The sequence below is a fragment of the Dermacentor variabilis genome, chromosome 1 (genome assembly GCF_050947875.1).
Source record: "Dermacentor variabilis isolate Ectoservices chromosome 1, ASM5094787v1, whole genome shotgun sequence".
Taxonomy (NCBI): Eukaryota; Metazoa; Arthropoda; class Arachnida; order Ixodida; family Ixodidae; genus Dermacentor; species Dermacentor variabilis.
The window spans coordinates 207,815,858-207,836,904 of NC_134568.1; the positions used below are offsets into that span (position 1 = coordinate 207,815,858).

At 42.4% G+C, this 21,047-nt stretch overlaps 1 protein-coding gene across 2 annotated transcripts in view; it reads right to left on the minus strand.

The window, feature by feature from the left end:
- Positions 1-21,047, minus strand: part of LOC142591631 (kelch domain-containing protein 4) — a 46,423-nt gene that overhangs the window by 21,671 nt on the left and 3,705 nt on the right. For both annotated transcript variants that reach the window (XM_075703928.1, XM_075703930.1), the window contains exons 4-6: positions 12,989-13,087; positions 6,645-6,874; positions 683-906 (exon numbers count right to left, since the gene is read on the minus strand). In XM_075703928.1, coding sequence (XP_075560043.1) covers positions 683-906; positions 6,645-6,874; positions 12,989-13,087 — 553 coding nt within the window. The remainder of the gene's footprint in view (positions 1-682; positions 907-6,644; positions 6,875-12,988; positions 13,088-21,047) is intronic.

Sequence of the window (21,047 nt, forward strand, 5' to 3'; positions counted from 1 at the left end):
ATGACGCTTTACATGTGATACGCAGTTCAGCGTGTTGTCATAGCCCCGCGTGTGCTAACATTGTAGTGCTGGCACCCATTTACAGCATAACTAGTTGATGGCATTTTGTGTCTCACAGGGAAACCACACAATTCTGGGTACTACTTACTCGCAAACTCAGGTGCATAGAACAACATGTGTGCTGCCATGCATTGTGGGGCACAAGTGCTGGTAGTTAGCGTGAACTTTCTTTACTTCATAATACGCATAGAATAAAGATGCAACCATTTAATGATAGATGACTGCAGTTTTAAGTAATAAGTATGCTGTATTTAATAACAGCCGACTCATGCACAGTAATCTCATACACTACATTCGAAGTACCAAGATTTCCCCGCCAGGCCATGCCACTTACTGATTCTTCAGACTTTCTTTGCCAATTTAAAATTCTAATTCCTATTTAAATTGCAAACAGCATGATGGATTCTATCACTACAAACCATGGTCATTTCATTTCCATCAGCATCTCACAACACATTCTGGCCAGTTGTCAGCCCCTTAGGGTAAAGCAATTTTGGCACATACACTTACTGGCAAATTCATTTGGCAATGAGCATCATACATTTCACCCCGTAGGCTGAAAATGTGGCAAACACTTGAGGAATCACTTAATCTGCCAATATGAGGGGCTTTTAGCACTCACTATCAGCCTGGAGAAGGAACATGTCTGTGTGAGCCTTTCCCTCATCCAAGTCCTTTTTGACTTTTTCACGTGAATAGCCACCATAAAGAAGAACTTTTCCTTCATCCACTGGCAACAGCTGGCAGCCAGAACGCGGTGAAGGCCCAGAGTTGCTGCACTCCACTTTGGTCCACGCTCGCAGATCCAAGTTGAACAGGTACACATCGTTGAAGTAGCGGTAGTCCCTGCCAACAAGAGCCAAAAGTGTGGGCTCCCTGCCAACTAACACACAGTTTGCAAAGCAACTGTGGCAGCTTTTCTAAGAAAAAGCAAATGAACAAAAATGAAGTGTCCCTCAGTATAATGAAGTACAGGGTGCTCTGTAATAGATAAAACTTCCATAATTAATGTCTCCAGCAAGCAGACCAAACCTGTAACTCATTCTTTGCTAGATCTCTAGCAGGGCTTGCATTTTACTTGACTGGTAATTTTCTGATTTGGTTAAGGCTTGTTGTTGAGCTAGTTAGTTTTGAATCACGGTGTCTCTCAGTGAAAAAAAAACATCAAAGACAAGTTTGAGAACAATGTGACTGTGTGCGTTGCCATCTTGTCAAACTTCTCTTCATTTAGCAGTGGTCCACAGGGTGTTGAACTGGAAATCGCTTCAGTTTGGTTCAGGTTACATTCAGACATTGTGGTCTGGTTTGGGTTCAAACTGGATTAAACCGGTTCATTACAATTCATAACAGTTACCTAAGATTAATGTATTTAACAGTTCTTATCAACCATTTTTATAATGCACATGACAATGTTTAACACGTTCACTATGACGTGAGTAATGTCCATCATTCCCAGTATACGGCTGTACCAAGCTGTCCTGCAGTGCACAAGCGACATCTTTGCTAGAAATCAACAAAGACAAGACATTCTTGTTGCTTCTGATTTGACGCATCATGGAGCCATCTCCCTGCACGTCGAGGAAGTTTGAAAGCAGCACACTACTTGGCGGACTCACTAATAGGTCATGATGCACCACAGGAATATGACAAGTGACCCACTAGTGGGTCACAAAGCACAGAAATCGGGACTCCAAAAAGTGCTGTTGCAGTGAACATGTTAAATGAAAGAGCAACATTTATGTTTATCAGCACAAAATGATTAATTGCTATCAAAATCAAAATATTCATCCTCAATATACTATTATAGCACCTGCACATGAAGCCTATTTCTTTTTAATTTGAACATATTTTTTAACCATCTGCCACAGATGTACTGATTATGCACTTTCATCTTGCACCCATATAAGGAGGACAAAAAATTCACAACAAATCACCGCCATCAGACAACTCCACAAATAAATTCCACTAATCAGCATTTTAATTACTGAGTGAAACTAATGCGACTTCAAGCCAGTCATTCTTGAATGCTACTTTGTTTTGTAAGACATTATTGGCTTCGAGCTGCTCCATTGGCAATACCAGCGCTGCCATCGGCGTGAGGTTCTTGAGAAGATCCCTAGACAACAGCTAGCTGTGTCTGATGCAGGAAGAGCAAGCTGGAAACAAATTTGCCTGGACACTCACAGGAAAAAATGCTTAACTAAAGGTAACAACAGCATTCCCTTGTCGGTGTACTGTGCTGTAGGAAATTGGCTAAACAACATTGTATAGCATCTAGAAATTTAAACTTTTTGTCGAGATAAAGCACACAGAAAGCTTTTGTGACACAAATATTTCACATTACAAGCTGAAATCCGAGGGTGTAAGTCGGCTTATGGAATTGAATCTAAACTAATTCATTTTCTCACAAAATGTTTACCTAATGTAAGCACATGTACTGACTACTGCCATGATGAAGCAACTCAAATATATGTGCCTGCAATCTCAAAAATACAGAAAAATAATTTAGTCTTTGCACTGCCAGTCAAAACATGACAGTTGCACATTGCTGCACCTGGCCTCACAGATGGAAAAGTGCAGTGTAGATACCGTGGCTGCCACGAGGTGCCGACACGAGCAGTCTCGCTTTCAAGCTTTTGGCGGGCCCAGCGAGACATTACTCCCTTGCACCCTTTTGCAGTCTCCCCAGTAGCTTTCAGCAGACTAGTGTAAATTGAAGGAGAGTAAGACACTGATCGGTCCGATAACTGCGTCTAACATCAGAAGATTAGAAAAATTTGTGAGGCACAAGATTCGTGAGGCGACGTAATTTAATAGTGATGTCATTTTATAATTACTTATAAGTGTTTGAGGGACCCTTTAAAGGGACATTAAAGTGAAACAATAAATCAGTTTAGACTAATGAAGCATGGTTTGAGAACCCTGCAGGCAGTCATTTCAAAAAAATAGTTTGATTATTAGATGAGAAAATGAAGGTCCAAGTATCAGTATTTGAATTTCGCGCCGAAACCCCAGTGCCGGTACATCAACGTGACGTCAGGGATTCCAAAGTATGTTTTCCCATTTGGGCCACGTTGGCTGAATAAAGGTTTTCGAAACTTGCCATGTTTAATATTTGGTTCCTTTAGAACACAATGTAGTTCATCTGTACCGCTATATATAATTAGTAGGCCCTAGAAGATGCCATCAAAATCTAAGCCGTCACAGCCCCCAGGTGGGGGAGCTTAAGTAGGCGTCACCACCCGTATTTCGTTCTTGCGCTTTTTCTGGCTTACCAAACGTCTTATCGTTTTAAGAGTGGGGTTTTCGGTGTTGTAGAACGGTAATTTACTGATGCAGAAGAAATAATTTTTCACTTTAGTGTCCCTTTAAGGGTTCATACTCCCTGTGTCACAGTAGCACATCCATTCTGGGGGATTGGCCAAGAATGCGCACATACCCAGTGGCTTAAGTTGTTTATATACAGTCGATAGCGGATATATCGAACTCAAAGGCAACCACAAAATAGTTCGGTATATCGATAATTTGAAATATAAAATATGTATGCCTCTCTGAAGCTTATCTGAAACTTCCACAAGTCTCGGAAAGTGCTTTGGCATTGTGAAAAGTGGGAATTGATTGATTCACCAATTTCCCAAGGACGTGTTGAACCCACAAAAGATTACTTTTTTCCCCCGTTCTTTTTTCTTATGTTTTTCACACTAATGTTGCAAGTCACTTGCGCAGCGAAGTGGGTCTTGATTGCAATATTAACCTTAAAAGCTTGCGTCGCTCGGATGCGAGACCGCAATGCGCCTTGCATGGGTCGAAGTGCGTTTTACAGTGTTTTTATTTAGGATAAGGTAGAAACGGACATAGTGTGGAAGTAAACCAGCCTGTATATGTGGAAGTAAACCAGCCACCATCAGCGCACTTGTATTGCAAATCACGCGTAAAACTGATCGGCAACGTTTACGTTACAATGTGCCATTAAACAGCTGATCGTAATATGTCGGCAACAAGTTGACCAGGCAGAATTGAATACAATTGAATTCCGGGGTTTTGCGTGCCAAAACAATGATTTGGTTATGAGGCACGCGGTAGTGGGCGACTCTGGATTAATTCTGACCACCAGGGGATCTCTAACATGCCACCAATGCACGGGACACAGGTGCTTTTGCATTTCCTTTTTGCAGTGACTACTGACACTACATGCAGATGCTTAGATTCGAAAGTGGCTTTCAGCTTGCAAAACATCTCAATTCCCAATCACGTGTAACCTGGCGAGCCCGAATGAAACATGTTCAGCACGGACTTGCGAATTGTACAGTGACGAGTATATTGGGCCCAGCTGCCGCGATGAGGAGGGTTCTATTCCACGATGTGCGGATATGGCGTGGGGTGGTTTTGTTAAATGTAGACAGTAATGCAAAAATCCGTCAAAGTGAGGATCAGGACCGGATTCATTTTGACTCCTAGCGGAACCCTAAATTGCCATTTGCAAAATGGAAAGCCCCTGTCTATACAAGACAAACCTGGCAGCGTATACATTTTCACTTCGGTATCCCATGCCCGGAGCCACTCAGTGAAATGATTGAGTGTATGCGTATCGGACCGGGAGGCCTTTCGCATTTTGGAATCGCAGTGGCAATCTTGCTGATAATGAATGGCTGAAGTTTTCACGAGCGATCCACAAGTGCCATGACACTGAGGCATGCAACCCGCTCATTTTTTGTTTTTTCGTGGCATTCGCTGTTCTTCAGATTCGATCTGTTGTTTGACAGCATCTGCTAAAACAGTTCTGTTTCGAATTCGTCATGAGAAGTGATCACATTCCCATTAGAAGCACACTTGCAGGGGCACGATGTGGCACAGCGTTCGATATATCAAATGTGGTGGTGAATGGGAGTTCGATACACGCATAGTATATTGCTAGACTTTTGCATGGGATTTCCAAGAGGATGTACAACTGTTCTAAGTAGACAATTCTATATATCTGAAGTTGATATACTATGTGAGATTTACTCTATATGAAAGATAACAGTTTCTGACAGCTGTATGGATATTTCAAGAAACCCACCATTGAAAAACACAACAAATTAATTTTCAATGTTTCGGCAGAGAAGTGCCCTTTATATCAAGAATTCTTGATGAAGGCCGGTCTCCACCCGAAACATCAAAAATAAATTTGTTGCGTTTTTCAACGTGGATTCCAAAGTTCTCTATATATATCTATAGATATATTCAGCGAGAAAACAATGAATGCCAGACCCACGAAAAGAGCCAAAGAAAGCTTTGCCTTAAACAGTTTTAAGAAAATCTAACATTTCAGTGACACCTGAGCGCAATGTTTGACATGGTTTTACTCCTAAAGCAGCAGCCTATATTTGCCGTGACTGCAAAGTCAGGTGTTGCATGCCACATTTCATTCTGGACTAGTAATAAGACAATTGCATTTTGTGCAATTTTGTGCGGTGCATGTGCACATGCACTCATCCGGAGTGTGCAACTTGTGATGATAATGCAATTCATTCCTAAAGTGCATGTGGGTAAGACAGCAGTAGAGTTTATCCCGAAGTGATAACATGCTTAAGAAGCACTCGGGCAGATACGATGGTGCTCTATCTGTTAATATTTACAGTTGTAATTGATTAAGGGCCGGCCTTTGTGGTAGAAGTAAGCCTATGCTGATGAGAATGCCGCAAGAAGACAGTGCCAGATGGTTCCACTTAGAGATAGCAAGTGAAAGTGCAAGAAGCGCAACGAAGTGTTACAAATAGGGTAATGAGCTTGTTGGCATGGGTTCATGTTGAAAATTCAGCATGGCTTATGGACAAAGACGACTTCATCTTTTGAGACAGAAGTCTTCATCTGTAAGACAGGCTCATTTTCAACATGAAGAGGGCTAATTCTCAACATGCAGAGAGCTACAAATTTGACGGCGGCAGCAAACCATGCGCTGCCTTTTTTTAAAAAAGTCAATCTTTCAATCTCTGATTTATGTCGGGACCACATGTGTTAGCTTGCGGACCTCTTGCCACCACTAAAATGTGAAAGAGTGAGCACATTTGCTTCCCAGCTGTATTTGAGGAAAGCTCTTTATAGAAAAGCAGAGTGTTTAGCCGGTGTATATTCACCTACATGCTACCCTGAAGAAATTGGGATGAATAGAAAGAAAAGCACTTGAAGAAAGTGGGCAGAAGAATAAAAAGAAATAGTTGAAAAATATGTGCCAACCCTAAGTGTACTGCGGTCAGATTTTTTTTTTTTTAATGGTTGGGCAGACAGTGAATAACGAACAGTGCATTGTAACAACCAGTCAAGCAGAGATATATTACAATATACATAGCATCAAGGACCTCAGATGAACCTATGTTTTTTTCACATTGCTCTTTCCCTTTTCTTCAAAAAAAAAAGTAGCACGCTTGGCAGCACAAAGCCTTCTGATAGTTTTGCAATGGCCAATGGAATATCATACCACTGAAGCAAAACCTTGCACATATTCCACACTACCTCACAACCTTCGTTTTTCAGCACAAAGTATTAAGCATGCACATAGTATAGTATGTGGGGATATCACTGTGATTTACAGCTATAAAACTGACCTGGTGCTCTCATGAAAGCCACCAAAAAGCAGCAGCTGACGACCTACTTGCACCATGCGATGACCACTGCGTGCGCTGGGCCCTCTTGGAGCATTCACCTGCTCCCAGCTCCGGCTTGCAATATGGTAGACCCATAGGTCCTTGTAGTGGTAAAACTGGGACTTAGTTGGACTGGCAAACTCTCCCCCAAAGATCCACATCTGGCCCCCTCCTTGAGGCACCATTACAGCCTGAATGTAGGGAATGCAGACAGCAACCTCAGATGCACATTAAGTTTTCCCAAGTAGTCTATACATATATAGAGTTTTTCACTCTCTAGTACACTGTCTGAAATCCAGCAAAGCACAAAAAGAAAGAGGTGTGAGGCACAGTATCTCTGTGCACAATGTGCCATACATGACAACATGAACAAGTATGGGCACAGCAGATGTGTCCTTCATTGTCTGAGGTGAATGTGACCCTGCCTTTTTCTTTTTGTCTCGGAGCTGTGCTGCTTCAACTCTGTACAAGAAAAATGTCGCTTGATGGAATTGAAGGGGGAGCCAAAATTCATGATGTTTCCTGCACTCGGCAAACATTTCAAGACCAGAAGGACGGGCAGGTAATAAGTAAGCCAAATCCAATGTAACAGCCTACCACACACAGTCAAGGACTACAAAAAAAAAATTTTGAAAGAGACTGCACATACCAATTTGTGAACACATTCTGGCAAAATGTTAGTACTACATGCTTAGCACAACTGTGAGCCTAAGAAGGCTTCACAGAAATGAAGACTGTGGTTGTTTTCTGCTGTGTTTTCTATAGCGAGATTATTACTTCCTCCTATGCAGCTGTCAATGCATTAGACGTATGGTAGGTGGCAGAGAGTAGATGGCAGAGTGACCACTTCGGAAAGGTGCTGGTCCCAGGTTCGATCCCCAGATCAGGACAAATTTTTCTTCAACTGTGAATCTTTCTAAGAAACTCATATCGGTATCCTTTGTAGCTTTGTGCTACAGTCAAGTGGATGACAATTTTCCCTTTCATGAATTTTGTTCTACCTTGTGGGCTTCCACAGAGCCAATTTGTAATATTCAGTGTCTCTGTGCTTTGAGTTGTCGATTAATTTGGCCTTGCTCTTCGATCTGCTGGCCTGTTGGTTAGCTCAGACGCTAGAGTGACTGCCCTAGAAAGTAGTTGGTCCCGGGTTTGATCCTTGGACCAGGACAAAACTTTTTAAACTGCAAAGCTTTCTTTTTGAGAAACTCATTTCAGTTCTCTCTGTAGCTTCGTGCTACAGTCGGGTGGATCATAATTTCTCCCTTACATAATTTTAATAAAGTGTCATTCAAAGTGCAGTGTTTTGACTTGTCCACCTTTGTCGTTTTCTCTGATCGTTTTTGCTCCCGGTAAAATATAACAGCCAAGGCAATTGCACCAACTAGGCCAACTTTCTTCCTTAGTCTATGAATATGCCTATACAGTTGGTGGAAAAAAAAAAACTGAGTGAAAAGCCTAAGAATATGTTCAGCACAGAACACATGGAAATGGTTTGAGCTGCTTGTCACAGGTCCTGCAAATGATCTTGGGAACTCAGTTTTGCTACTGCCTTCAATAGCAACCCTACAAAAAAAAAAAAAAAAAAAAAAAAAAAAGCAGATCAATCTTGGAATCTATGTGAAGCAAAGCTTTTGCGAAGCGATTAATCAAATGCTCTAAATTTGCCCACTTCATTCCTGCATATTTGGTGTAAAGGAAACTGGAGTGCATACATGTGCTCTCACACACTCATGCTGCGCAATGTGACCCATAAAGCGATCATCTCAAAGAGCTAGTAATTGGCATTGGCACAACAGACGTATGTTAGAGGATCGCGCTGATGTGCTGGGGGACTGACGTTCAATACCACCATCATACATGTAATTAAATTATTTTTTTAAAAGTGTGAGCAACTCAGCAAGGCAGGAGCATCTAGCCGTGGTCAGGAAAGTCCAGGAGGGTTCACAAAGAAAGATTTGCTTTAATATTGCACACCGTACAGACGGTATTTTAGACAATTCTGATGAGAAGCGAAGCCACTACAGGTGGATGGCCTTGCTCATCCATAGTTGTCAACTGCACATTTTTTTCACCAATGGTACGACGAGAGAAGCCAAATCTCCACAGATATTTGAGGAAAGATGTTTGGGAGCTTGTTTTATACCCTGAAAGGTGTCCTCATTAACACTAATGTTGCAGCTGGCCAGCTACTGCAATCTGGATGCATGCATTCACCACTTTAGACAGTGAAGAAGTACTAAGGACATACAGCTTTGCAAGAACAGCCTGATGCTCCAAAGGAACATAAATTCAATACGTCTGATCTCTACCATAATACATGTGAGTCTGACAGGCATGACGAAAAAATTCCTTTGGAAAATCCTGAAAGGTTTGCTTGGAACCATATAAAAGATGACACTATGTGGAAAATTCAAACATGCCATACCTGCCACATAAACAAGGCAATATATGTGCTCTATAAAAACGAGCCAGCAGTATCAGAATGATCATCATCATCATACGGCCTATTTTTATGTCCACTGCACAATGAAGGCTCCTCCCAGCAATCTCCAATCACCCCTGTCTTGCGCTAGCTGATTCCAACTTGTGCCTGCAAGTTTCCTAATTTCATCATTCCACCTTCACAACAATACACTGTGGCATTTAGACTCTGCTGAAATTAAAAAGTAAGGGTAAAAAGAGCTCAGTTGTTCACTATCATTGATCGTGAATGTACAGGAGTTGTTGCAGAAAAGGCTTGAAAAGAAGATCGCAACATTAGCGACAGGGATGCCTGAGAGTACCAGTTTTTGTTGCTTATAATAGCATCACTTTTTACACTAAGAAGCTGGCGGAATGTGTTAATGGAAATGGTATTGGGCTTTGTTTTCCTGCGCCATATTGTCCAGAGATAAATGGACAGGTTGAAGCGCATCTGAATTTGAGCCAGTTGGTATGCCGTCATGATAAACTGTCACGAGCATTACCAAACAAAGAGGAGTCGTCAGAGATAAATTCACCTTGATGCACATCAATTTCAAGGTGGGTGCAAGTGCATGCTAGAGCAGCAGCAGTAGCAAGAAAGTATTTCTCAAACTATGAAGTCTATGAAGCAGGCACCTGCCTCCTAGCTAACATTGCATTCAATCTCCCAGCAATATGAGTCTGCATAAAAAGGCCAATTCTGTTGAACAGCAGTGATAGTTCCACAGTATGGTGAACGAAGCTTTTAAAAACCACAATTTGAGCTGAGCTGTCTTCCCAATGTTTAGCATGGACAAATGATGCAAGATAAGAAGGGCATCCAAGGTTCACAGCTGCCATTTCTGGGCAGGTGATAAAAATGTGAAAGCAACAAGACACCTAAATACTGCAAATTATTAGTGATCATCTGGAATGGCTGGGATGACCACGATTGGCAGTGTAATACCATAGCATGCCAGGAGGGGCAAAAGTGAAACTGTAGAGAGTGTAAGAAGCTTCATGAAAACAATGAAGAGTAGAAAGAAAACTGAAGCTGAGGACAGATGTATGATGCAACTTTTGGAATCTTTGCCTGCTGGGAATTTTACACCTCTCTACACCCACCACAAATTATATACCCTCCAGTTAGCAGCAATGTGTCCTTATTCGTATATAGGAAACAGTGATATACAATGTACTAGCAAGCTTCAACAATATATTCCTTGTATTGCATGTTATTTATCACTGCCTGCCCTTTGTTGTTGAATGTTGGCTCAATGCAGACAAAAATGAATACATGTAACTGCTCAACAAGTGAAACTGCTTTGAATTGTACAATATTCAAATTAATTTAAATATTTAACACTCCCTTTCATTCAAACATCACAAAATTTGAACGCCGTTTAAAGGGACACTAAAGGCAAATATTAAGTCAACATGAACTGTTAAAATATTATTCCACAAACCTCACAGCGCTTGTTTCATGCTGTTATGATCGGCCTGCGGGGGCTGGTGATCTTTGGAGAAGTGACCTCCAAACCCTTCCCAGCCCACTGCGATGACTTGCTTTGTAAGGACAACAATGCGCCACCTCAACAGCCCAACGACGCGCGCCAGCATGTCTAGTGACGGTTGGCCGACCGAGTATTGTTAGTTGATTTGCCGTCGCCTTCACGGTTTGCTTGGAGCAAGAGAACTTTTGGAACAGGGTGTTTTGCGGTGCATGGCAGGAATTTCTTCTTTTTTTTAAAGGGATTTGCCTTTTGCGACAAGCTTACTCACGTTTTCACAACCGCAAGTGAAATCCGCTTCTCGGAGAGTAAAGGGCGAAAACTCCACTGGGGCACAATTTATTTTTGCAATGATTTTGCTGTTGCCGACTTTGCCTGCTTCAGAAACTTCTCCGTGTAGGTTTGCTCAAAGCAAGCACCACTCTGGTGCCCCTTGACCACCAGCAGACTTTCGAGAGTTTTCTCAGACACAGATGAGCGAAACTCCGTTCGAGTTTTGTTCACAGTGCGGAATATTCTCTCACATTCAGCATTGCTGTGGGGAATGGAGAGAATACCCAGCATAACCATTGAAATTCTGTGGTACCTGAGCAATCCGTTGACACTTCGAACGCTTCCTAACTGAGACCACTGCACGTCGCACCTTGGCTCATTCAATATGTCGGCTGGAACCTGATACACTTGCAAGTTGGCAAACTCAACTTCAAGCGCATCGATTGCTTCTTCTTTTGATTCGCCACTCTGCTGAGGTAAGACAGCAGGGAACGCCATAATAAAATGATGTACACTGTTGAATGAAGCAGTTTCCAGAGCTTGTACTTGACCAACTTCAGCCATTTTGAGATTGACGTTTTCTAGCGGGAATTTGTGGCGAATGTAATTGCATGCTGCCGTTAAGTACAGACGTACAACAGAGAAGAACTGCTCTCTCTCAATGCAGCTCAGTGTCTCAACCACAGAGTAGGTTGTGCTGCCAATGAGTATGTCAGGGTGTCTACCAAGTTGACATTTCTAAATTCCCTGAGTTTTTCAGGTTTTCTCCGAGTGGCTTCGTAAAATTCCCTGGGTGACAGAGAACTTTGTTTGATGTCAAGGCGGGCTGACACCATGTCACCCGATGCTGTCACTCTCTAGTAAGTATCTTAAAAACAAAGAAAAACTACTTAATCCAGTTTTAATAGTAAGGAATAGTGTAAAGAAAACAAAAGGGAGGGATTAATGAAATGCACAGCAAAGAAAATACCTTCGAAAAAAAGGTAAAACCCATTGCGAATCGACTTGAACATTCTAAAATTCTAATTCTAATTAATTCTAATTGCAAATTGTACTCCCCCATTAGGAGCTGTGTGTGCTTTAGAGATGCCTACAAGTCAACATTATACGCACAGGTTCTGGCCGTGATTCATTGTTTGATTACACAGAACAGAGGTGCACTCTCTGGCTATTGGTCAAAATTTCGTACTACATCAGCTGGAACATTTAGTGGTACATACCCAGTTGTTCGAGAATGAGGTAAGCGAAATACAGTCGAACCCACTTATAACAATGCTGGTTTTAACAATATATCGGTTATAACAATAAGAAGCTGCTGCACTGTCAACTTTTGTATGTTGTGCATGGCGAAATGACCTGCTTACTACAATGCCTTGATGCCGCATTATCAGTTATAACAATGAAGTCTGAGCCGGTGTCCGAGCCAAAAGGTAGTGAAATGCAAAATCCTTGAAAAGAAAAAAAGAAAACCAGAAATTCGTTTGCAATGCAGTGCGACGTACGTGGCAAGCTCACCTCAGCGTTTCTTCTGAATTTCTCAAGCTGACAGGCTGCCATGACAACTTCCTCGCATTTTTTAAAAGGCCCCTTTTGGGCCCACCAATGTGCTGCCTCGGCAGTGCTCGTATATCGCTTGCCACTCGTGGCCCCTCTTTGCAGTTATAGCAGTGCCATTCTTTAACGCCGACAGCTGCGGCTTGTTACATGCGATTGGAGTGCCCAGGAAGCAGTTAAACGAGTAAGCACAATCAGCAGCCAGATGGAGGAAGGTAGTGGGAAGGGGCACTGGCCTCCTCGCCATTATAGTTTACTAAGATCAGCTTTGCCATCCCCCATTTTAATTTTTTCATGCAACCCGGTTTTAACAGTTATCGGTTATAACAATGGAATTTTCGTGGCATTTGAATATTGTTATAAGTGGGTGTATAACAAATTCAAAGAAGCAGCTGCAAATCATGCACTATCTCCCCCCTTTCACCCTTGATTGCACCAGTGCATGCACCACAATCAGCTGGTACTGGAGTCTCTGAAATTACATTATAATTGACGTTTCAGATAAGCTGGGTACAATTGACTTACCTGGTGTGCACATCGTGGAGGTGGCAAGTTGGGGCACTTTACAAGAAGCCAGTTGTTCTTCTTGATGTTGTACAAAAAGAGCTCATTGTACATAAATGTCTGGAAAAAAGCAAGAAAAAACATAATGCAAAGGAATCGCTTAGTCATCCCCTATTAACGAAGTGCTGCACTAAATTTGTTTGGCTTTAAATTTGATATATTCAGGTGAAAAATTTACACTGACCACGACTTCATTTTTCTAGACAGATTATTATACAGGGAACATGTAGATGTCTGGGATACTGCAGCTCCTATATAAATTAAATTTGTTAAATGCAATAAATCTGATTCTATCAGCTGATGCAACCAAATTTTCTGTTCTATATTTCATAAAATTGCTAAATTTCACAAAATGTGAATACACCGATATTATGTTTACAATACCATAGCATAGTCCCATACAACAGGCAAATCTAATGCCTCTGTCACACGAGCACTCAAAAACTCTTTTACGTAAGCGGTCTTTTACCAAATTGAAAGACTTTCTATTGAAGAGGTGTTGAAGACAATCTCTTTTTATTGTTTCCTTCTGGACACCCTATATGGAAAGCGTGGCGATAGTGTTCAAAACAAAACCGGCCAAAATAAACTGATGTATCTCGAAGTATAAAGTGAAAACTTATTTTATTACACGGTTTTCAAATAAATTTAAAAACAGATTAAGAGATGTTAATGTAAAGATTTATTGTAGTAGTTTAGAGAAAGTTCGACCTGCTTTGAAAACTCGTTGCCTATGATGGTACAGAAAAAAAAATGAGCATTACTGGGTTTACTACACCTTCTGTGAGACATAAAATTTTTTACCATGAGCCTAGGTGACAGAAAAATACACATTTGCTCAGTTTTTTAAGTATATAATAATTGCTGGCACCCACTGGTTTTGAGGCTACTCCTTTTCAGCCGAAAAAGAGATTGACAAACTCTGCTTCCAGAAAAGACCGCTTTTGAACAAGAGATCGCTCCCTGTCGTGTGTCTATGAGCGAAACACTTTTTTTTGGGAGAAGTCTTCTTGCTCAAAACACTTTCGAGTGCCCGTATGACAGGTGTATACATGTAATACACTTGAGTCCACAGATGACATTCCCATTTAAAGTGAAATTTCATCTACTACAAAAAGCTTGTATAAACACACAAAAACACACAAAAGGAGACTACGAGCAAGACATCCACTTAGGCCAACCCAGTGCCAGGCTCTGTTCGGTTACAATGAACAAAATCAACCGTAGGTGTAGCACGGTCAGTAGGGGAAAGGAAGACGGCTGCATGGCGCCCCCAAGACGCATGCCACATGGCACATGCAGCAGAGTGCAGCCAATCAGTACGGCAGCTGGCTTTTATCTTGAGCTTTTTCTTTCCTTTCTGGCTTGCAGATGTGCTACTGCTGTGATTGCTTCACATAGGACACTGCAGCTGTGCGGCACATCGCCTTAGTGAAGAATACAGATTGTCACTCAGCTATTATAAAGGAGCAAGGGAAGGTAAGTGCTACAAAAAGCAAACACAGCAACGACAAAGCTTGGAAGCGACTATGTCAGGCCACACTAACACATTCACAGTGGCACGGGTCATCGGTGGGTGATGGCAGTTATTCCCACTGTGGGGCTGTGCACAGCTTTTCTGTAGTGCACGAGCATCATCTTTGCTAGAAATCAACAAAAATAGAAAATTGTTGTTTCTAGATGGATGGATGGATGGTTGGATGGATGTTATGAGCATCCCCTTTAGAATGGGGCAGTGTGTTGCGCCACCAAGCTCTTGCTATTATACTGCTTAATGTCCAACCTAGGTTAAAAACGAAAAAAAGAAAGGAAGAAAAAAACACTATGAACTCCCACAACCAAATTTTCTGATCACGTATTGCGAACTTTGCTTTTGTATGTCTCCATTTTTGTTGTTTCCCTACTTTTCTTCCACCAGACTTCCAATCGCCTCTTACTAATATCTATTGCGGACATGTTTACTTTCCCCCTGCTCTCGCTGAACCAAAGGGCTTCAAGGAAGCCAGTGATTCTTAAATCGACCGCTGGGCAGATATAAAAAAAAATTATGGGGTTTCACGTACCAAAACCACTTTCTGATTATGAGGCACGCCGTGGTGGGGGACTCCAGAAATTTCGACCACCTGGGGTTCTTTAACGTGCACTTAAATCTAAGTACACGGGTGTTTTCGCATTTTGCCCCCATCGAAATGCGGCCGCCATGGCCGGGATTCGATCCTGCGACCTCATGCTCAGCAGCCCAACACCAGAGCCACTGAGCAACCACGGTGGGTCGTTGGGCACATATCTTCACATTCTAATACAACATGCTCCATTGTTTCCTTAGCATTACCGCAGCAAACACATGCTTCTTCTTCCTTCTTATATCTTGCTTTATAAGTGCATGTTCTAGGGCATCCTGATCTTGTTTCGAAAAGTAATGAGCTTCCCTTTGAATTATCACAAATTGTTTCTTTCCTGCTTTCGTTTTTTTCTCTTAAGTAGTTACTCATGGCAGGTCTTTTTTCCATTGCCGCCCCCCATGAGATTATCTCGGCCTCTCCGATTTTCCGCTTGACGTTCTTTGTTGCTGTGTTGCTCACCATACAGGCCACATACTTGCTGTTAAGCTTTTTATTTCTTTTCCTCTACTGTGAATCAATGTTTTTCCTGTACAAATACCTCAACACTCTCCCAGCCCATTTACTTTCTTCCATATTCCTCAGTCGTTCTTCATAATCAATTTTACTGTGACCTTCTCTCACTTCAAAACTTGTTCAGCCCATATCACCCTGCCCAGCTTCATTTATAGTCTTCCCGTGAGCACCCAATGCGAGGCGTCCCAGTGACCTCTGGTTGCCATCGAGTCCTAATTGTACTCCGGATTTCAAGCAAATAACTGCATTTTCAAATGTAAGTCCTGGAGCCATTATACCTTTCCACATACCCCGGAGCACCTCGTACCTATTGTATCCCCATAGCACTCTGTGTTTCCTTATGGCTGCATTTCTCTTCCCCTTTACTGTTGTTTTTTTCCTGTGTTTCCATATATCTATTGCCTTTGTTTATGCATATACCAACATATTCACATTCTTTTAAGCCAGGTATTTCCTGGCCCTGTATTGCCACTGCCTGTTCACTGTTTTCATTGAATACCATAACACCTCATTTTTTAATGCTAAATTTAAAACCCAAATTCTCGCCTCCCTGTCCACAGATATTAGAGAGCTTTAGTTTAGGGGACGCAAGCGGCTTGCGTACACAAGAACTAGGGGCCATGGTACTGCGCATGCGCAGACCCCTACGTCAGCGTCTGCGCATGCGCAGTACCGTCACCCCTAGTTCATGCGTACGCAAGCCGCCTGTGTCCCCTAAACTAAAACTCTCTATTAGCCAAACGTTGCAGATCCCTTTGCTTGTTAGCTAGCAACACAATGTCGTCCACATTAAATAAACCTGGAAGCTGCTGCTCGACTACTGTACCTGCCTGTTTGTATGAGAGATTAAGCCAGATATTACTTCCTTCTAGAGCCCTTTCCGTCCTCACCATGTAGATCATAAACAGCAGTGGGGATAAAGGGCACCCCTGCCTCAGTCCCTTGTTGATATCAACTTTCTCCTCGCTCCTCATCCCTTCCCATTCCACGCAAATGGTATTTTCTAGGTAAATCTCTCTCAAAATCTGTAGACAATCGTCGCCTAAGCCTTCCCCTTCCAGAATATCCCGCAAAATGTTGTGGTCTACGTTGTCATATGCTCCTGCAATGTCTAAAAAGGCCACATATAATGGTCTGTTTTCTACTCTTGATATTTCAATACACTGAGTAAGAACAAATTAAGTTATCATCCAAATGCCTACCTATTCTGAAGCCATTCTGAAGTTCTCCCAAAATGCAATTATTCTCTGCCCCTGCTCGCAGCTTTAAGTTAATTGCCTGGACTACTAACCTGTATATTACCAATGTAATGGTCAACAGTCTATCAGCCCCGACAACAAACTACAGGGGTGCTGCGAGCGTCGCTCGCATGATGTCAGGGCACGGACTCACGCCTGTCGTCTGCTGCAGTTCGGGCAGTGTCCGGGCACCTTCTGCAGTGTTTTCATTTGTTCACTCTCGTTCCTTCTACTTGCATAATTATGGCGGGCATCTCAAATATGTTTTTGCAACGTCTTCGTTTGCGAAAATTTATTCAAAGAGCTTATTTTTTAGACAACAATACAGTTCTCAAAGGCAACGCTACAGTGCCAGCCTAAGGAGCGCTGACCAGCCCATTGCGGGTTTTTCATGCGCGGATTGACAACCGTAAAAACATAGCATATAATTATCCAGTTATGATACCATACCTGCTGCAGTGCAACAAGTATGTCACAAACACTGGCAGTATACGACTTGTACAACAGTTAGCTTGATTTTAATCTGCTAAAACAGGTTTGCTCACAACGTGTAGTTGATGGTATAATATCGAATTTTTGCATTTCTTCACAGATACGCTCGGCAGTAACACGAGAATTTAACACTGCAGTTTAGATTCTACCAGTACCACTTACTTCTTTAACTGCTTCTCAAAATTAGGCGGTCCTTCCCGTGTTTATTTTAAGTAGCGGTAATTTGAAGTAAAGCTAATTGAGGCTTATAGCTGTTCGCAGAATACGAAAAGATATGTACCAATATATATCCCCTTTTGCATGCTACACGTTTAACTCACTTCAGCAATTTACTGGTGTTTGTTGCTAGAAGAATATACATGACGAATCTGTTTGGCGAACTGACAACAGGTTGCTCGGCACAAATTCTTTTGTGAAATATGCCTTTTGGACCGTATGGCTGCAGCCAGAAAGAAGCCGAAGCGTCATTCATTAGTAGTACGGGACATATTCAAGACATCATAATTCCCCAGTGGAGGGTCAAAATTCAAGTGTATTATATAAAGCTTGTGGTGTCTGCCTTATGAAGGTTTGCGAGGTTCTCTTTTATGTACTGACAAAGCAAATAGTTCTCCGTTTGTATAAATAAACAACACTGGATCAGGACCTGGTAGGCAGAAGGCGCTTGAATTTTCCTTTTCTAGGCACCCTAAGCTGTGCTGTAGTACCTCGAGTATACTTAAGGCATTGCAATTGGCACTGTAAAAAACTGCTTCATGGTTGCAATTCGAAGTTTTAGTGAACTGATGGGTTTCGCGAACAATGCCTGCCTCGCCATAACGACAGTGGGTTGCTACTGTTGCGTGAGGAGTGTGCCATATTGTCAGTAAAGGTTGCTGAGGGCCACCATGAAACATTTCATAGCTCGCCATTGGTTGCCTCTAGATCTTAACCACGAAACTTTTCTTTCAGGTGATTGCTACTATGGTATTTGTGAATTAAATTTGTAAATACTCTTCATGATGCGCTGTCATGTTAGCAGCCATGAGCAATTCGTTTTATGGGGGCCTGCTTCAGAGAGCGGTGAAAGTAGCAGCAAACATTTTCATGCAAAATGCGCGCCTAACTCTTTTTTTTTTTTACGCGTTAAAAAGTGGCCATATTTGACTAGAACAACTCACCAGAGTAATAAGAATCATGATGACAGCTTCTCTGGGCAGTGTCTTTCTAACACGGATAACATGTTGACACCAAATACCAAGATTTTTCTTCCATGTAAAATGCAATGTTTTTCATAGCTAAGTACTAAGGGAATGTTAAGCATTAAGCAAAGCGTCATACACAACTTCGCGAGTTGAATTTGCAGACATTCCTTTTATGCAAAATTTATGGACAGATACCACGTATACATGCATTGAAAAACCAGTAGACCCCTTCAATGCTACATAGCTTGCGATATCCAAGCTGCAAATTTTCTCAACTCAAACGCTTTTGAAGAAGGAATTGTGGTTCAGGCATGGCAGCAGAAAAAAGCCGACATATCCTTCAATAAGTATGGCTCAAGCCACCCATACCCCAAACATACACGAAGGGAACGAGTGCGCGCGGCAGCTGAGCAAGCCGAAGCGAGCGGCGTCCTGGCCGTGACGTCACTCGCGAGCCAATCCAAATTCTCGCCACTAATACGAGTGAATTTCTATATTTGTCCCCCTTACCTTTAAAAATTAAATTCATTCTATTTTGTCAGCAACTGTCTGGTATTCATCTATCTTTTAAAGCTTTTTCCACTGCTTTCACCAGAGCTTCCTTACTTTTTGGTCCTAGCTCGTTAATCAGCCTAACGGGAACATGGTCTAGCCCTGTGGCTGTGCGCTTAGGAATTTTCTCTTCGGCTTTCTTCCAGTTGAAATTTGTCAGCACCAACTCCTTTTCCCTCTGGTTCTCTTTCATGCTCTTTTTTTCTTCAAATACAACCTCGTCATTGCCTTGGAAAGATTCAGCTGTTACTTTTTGGATGTAATTTAATGTAGCGTCCCCTTCCAGTTTGTTTCCATCTTTGCCTAGGATATGTTGTTGTATTGTTGTTAACCTCCTGCCTAATAATTTTATGTGGTTCCAAAATATTTTAGGTGCGGCCTTCTTTTTCTCACGTATTTCTGACAACCAACGTTCACTTTCACCTTTTATCTTTGCTTGCACCAGTATTTGAACCATAGATTTTTTCTCCCGGTATATTCCCCATTAAATGGCTAGTACAGCCATCTAGATCCTGTATGTGGGCATTCATGTCACCTAATGAGATAATTGCGGCATCATTCATCAAACTCTTAATATCAGCACTTAGGCATTCTGCTAACTTTTTGATTCTTCTCTGTGCAATTATTTCTGGTCTACAAATATGTTACGCCCAACCAAGTTTTCTTTCCGCTCATTGTACCTGATAACCAAAGCTGCTCTTGACATTTTGAATTCACTCTTTGCCACTTGGCTCCCTGATGGATGAGCATTCCAACTCCCCTTCCCTTTCTTTCTGACTTAGTTCCATTGCACCCTTCCTAAACATAAATGTTTCTGTAACCACATACACCCTTATTTGTTCTCTATTTCTCTGCTCCTCAATTTCTGCCCACTTTTCCTTTCTTCTGCCACCCTGTATGTTTATGTAGCCTATTGCACGGCAAGCTCTCTTTCTTGTTTTCCTCCTTTTTCTGTTATTGATGGCGATGCTATTCTAAGGTTCCCCTAGGGGACCTTATTCATTACTACCTACTCTGGCGTCCTGAGCGCCCGTAGGCCCCCTAAATAAAGCAACAGCGCGACCAGCAAGTCGCCAGCCCACTTCTCATTCAAGCCTGTAATTGAAGTGGATCCTGCCTCAGTCAAAAACCACCACACCTTCTCACTTCTCTGTTTACTTCGACAACCTCGTAGCCTTTCTCTCGGCTCATTTTCCATATCGCCTCATTACCAGCCACTACGGCTTTTTGTACATGACTGTTACGTACAGGCACCTCCAGCACCGTGCACACAATGATTTGCACCTGAGGGTACAGCTCGTGCAAGTCGTCTACCCCCTTCGCCAAGCGCTGGGCTAGTCCTGTCCCTTGAACTACACAGAACCCAGTGTCCGTCCTGGAAATGTCCATACCGGCACTCTTTTATCGTCTTTCACCCTCTCCACAATTGCTTCTGAGCACCTAGCCAGGTTGGAGTCGCTGGCGATAATCACCATTTCACAATCGCCTAGTGCCAAGGCCTCTCCCTGCTTCCCTTTGTCATCCTTCCTCGCGTGATACGGACTTGACAAGGGGTATTGACCCTTGTGTTCCTGCTTTTTTTTTGCATTGCAGCCTCAAGGTAGGTGCCGCTCTTTCCAACTACCCCCTTCCCACATTGGACGCATTCCGCATGCTTTGCCGACACTCCCTCTCCTGTCACGTCGGGAGACTGCATTCCATTGTCACAACCATTCTCGTTCACAATGACAGCCCTGTTCAGCTTTTCCTTGGCTGCTTGAAGTCTTTTTTTCCACCACCTTTCGTGCATCAAGCTCCATATTTAGCTCATTTTTGAGCTCTTCGACCCGTTTGACAACTCGTTGCAGCGCCATCTGTCTGCACTTTGATGAAATTTCAAAAGGAGCACAACTTCCTGGTAACTCACCAGTGGGTCACG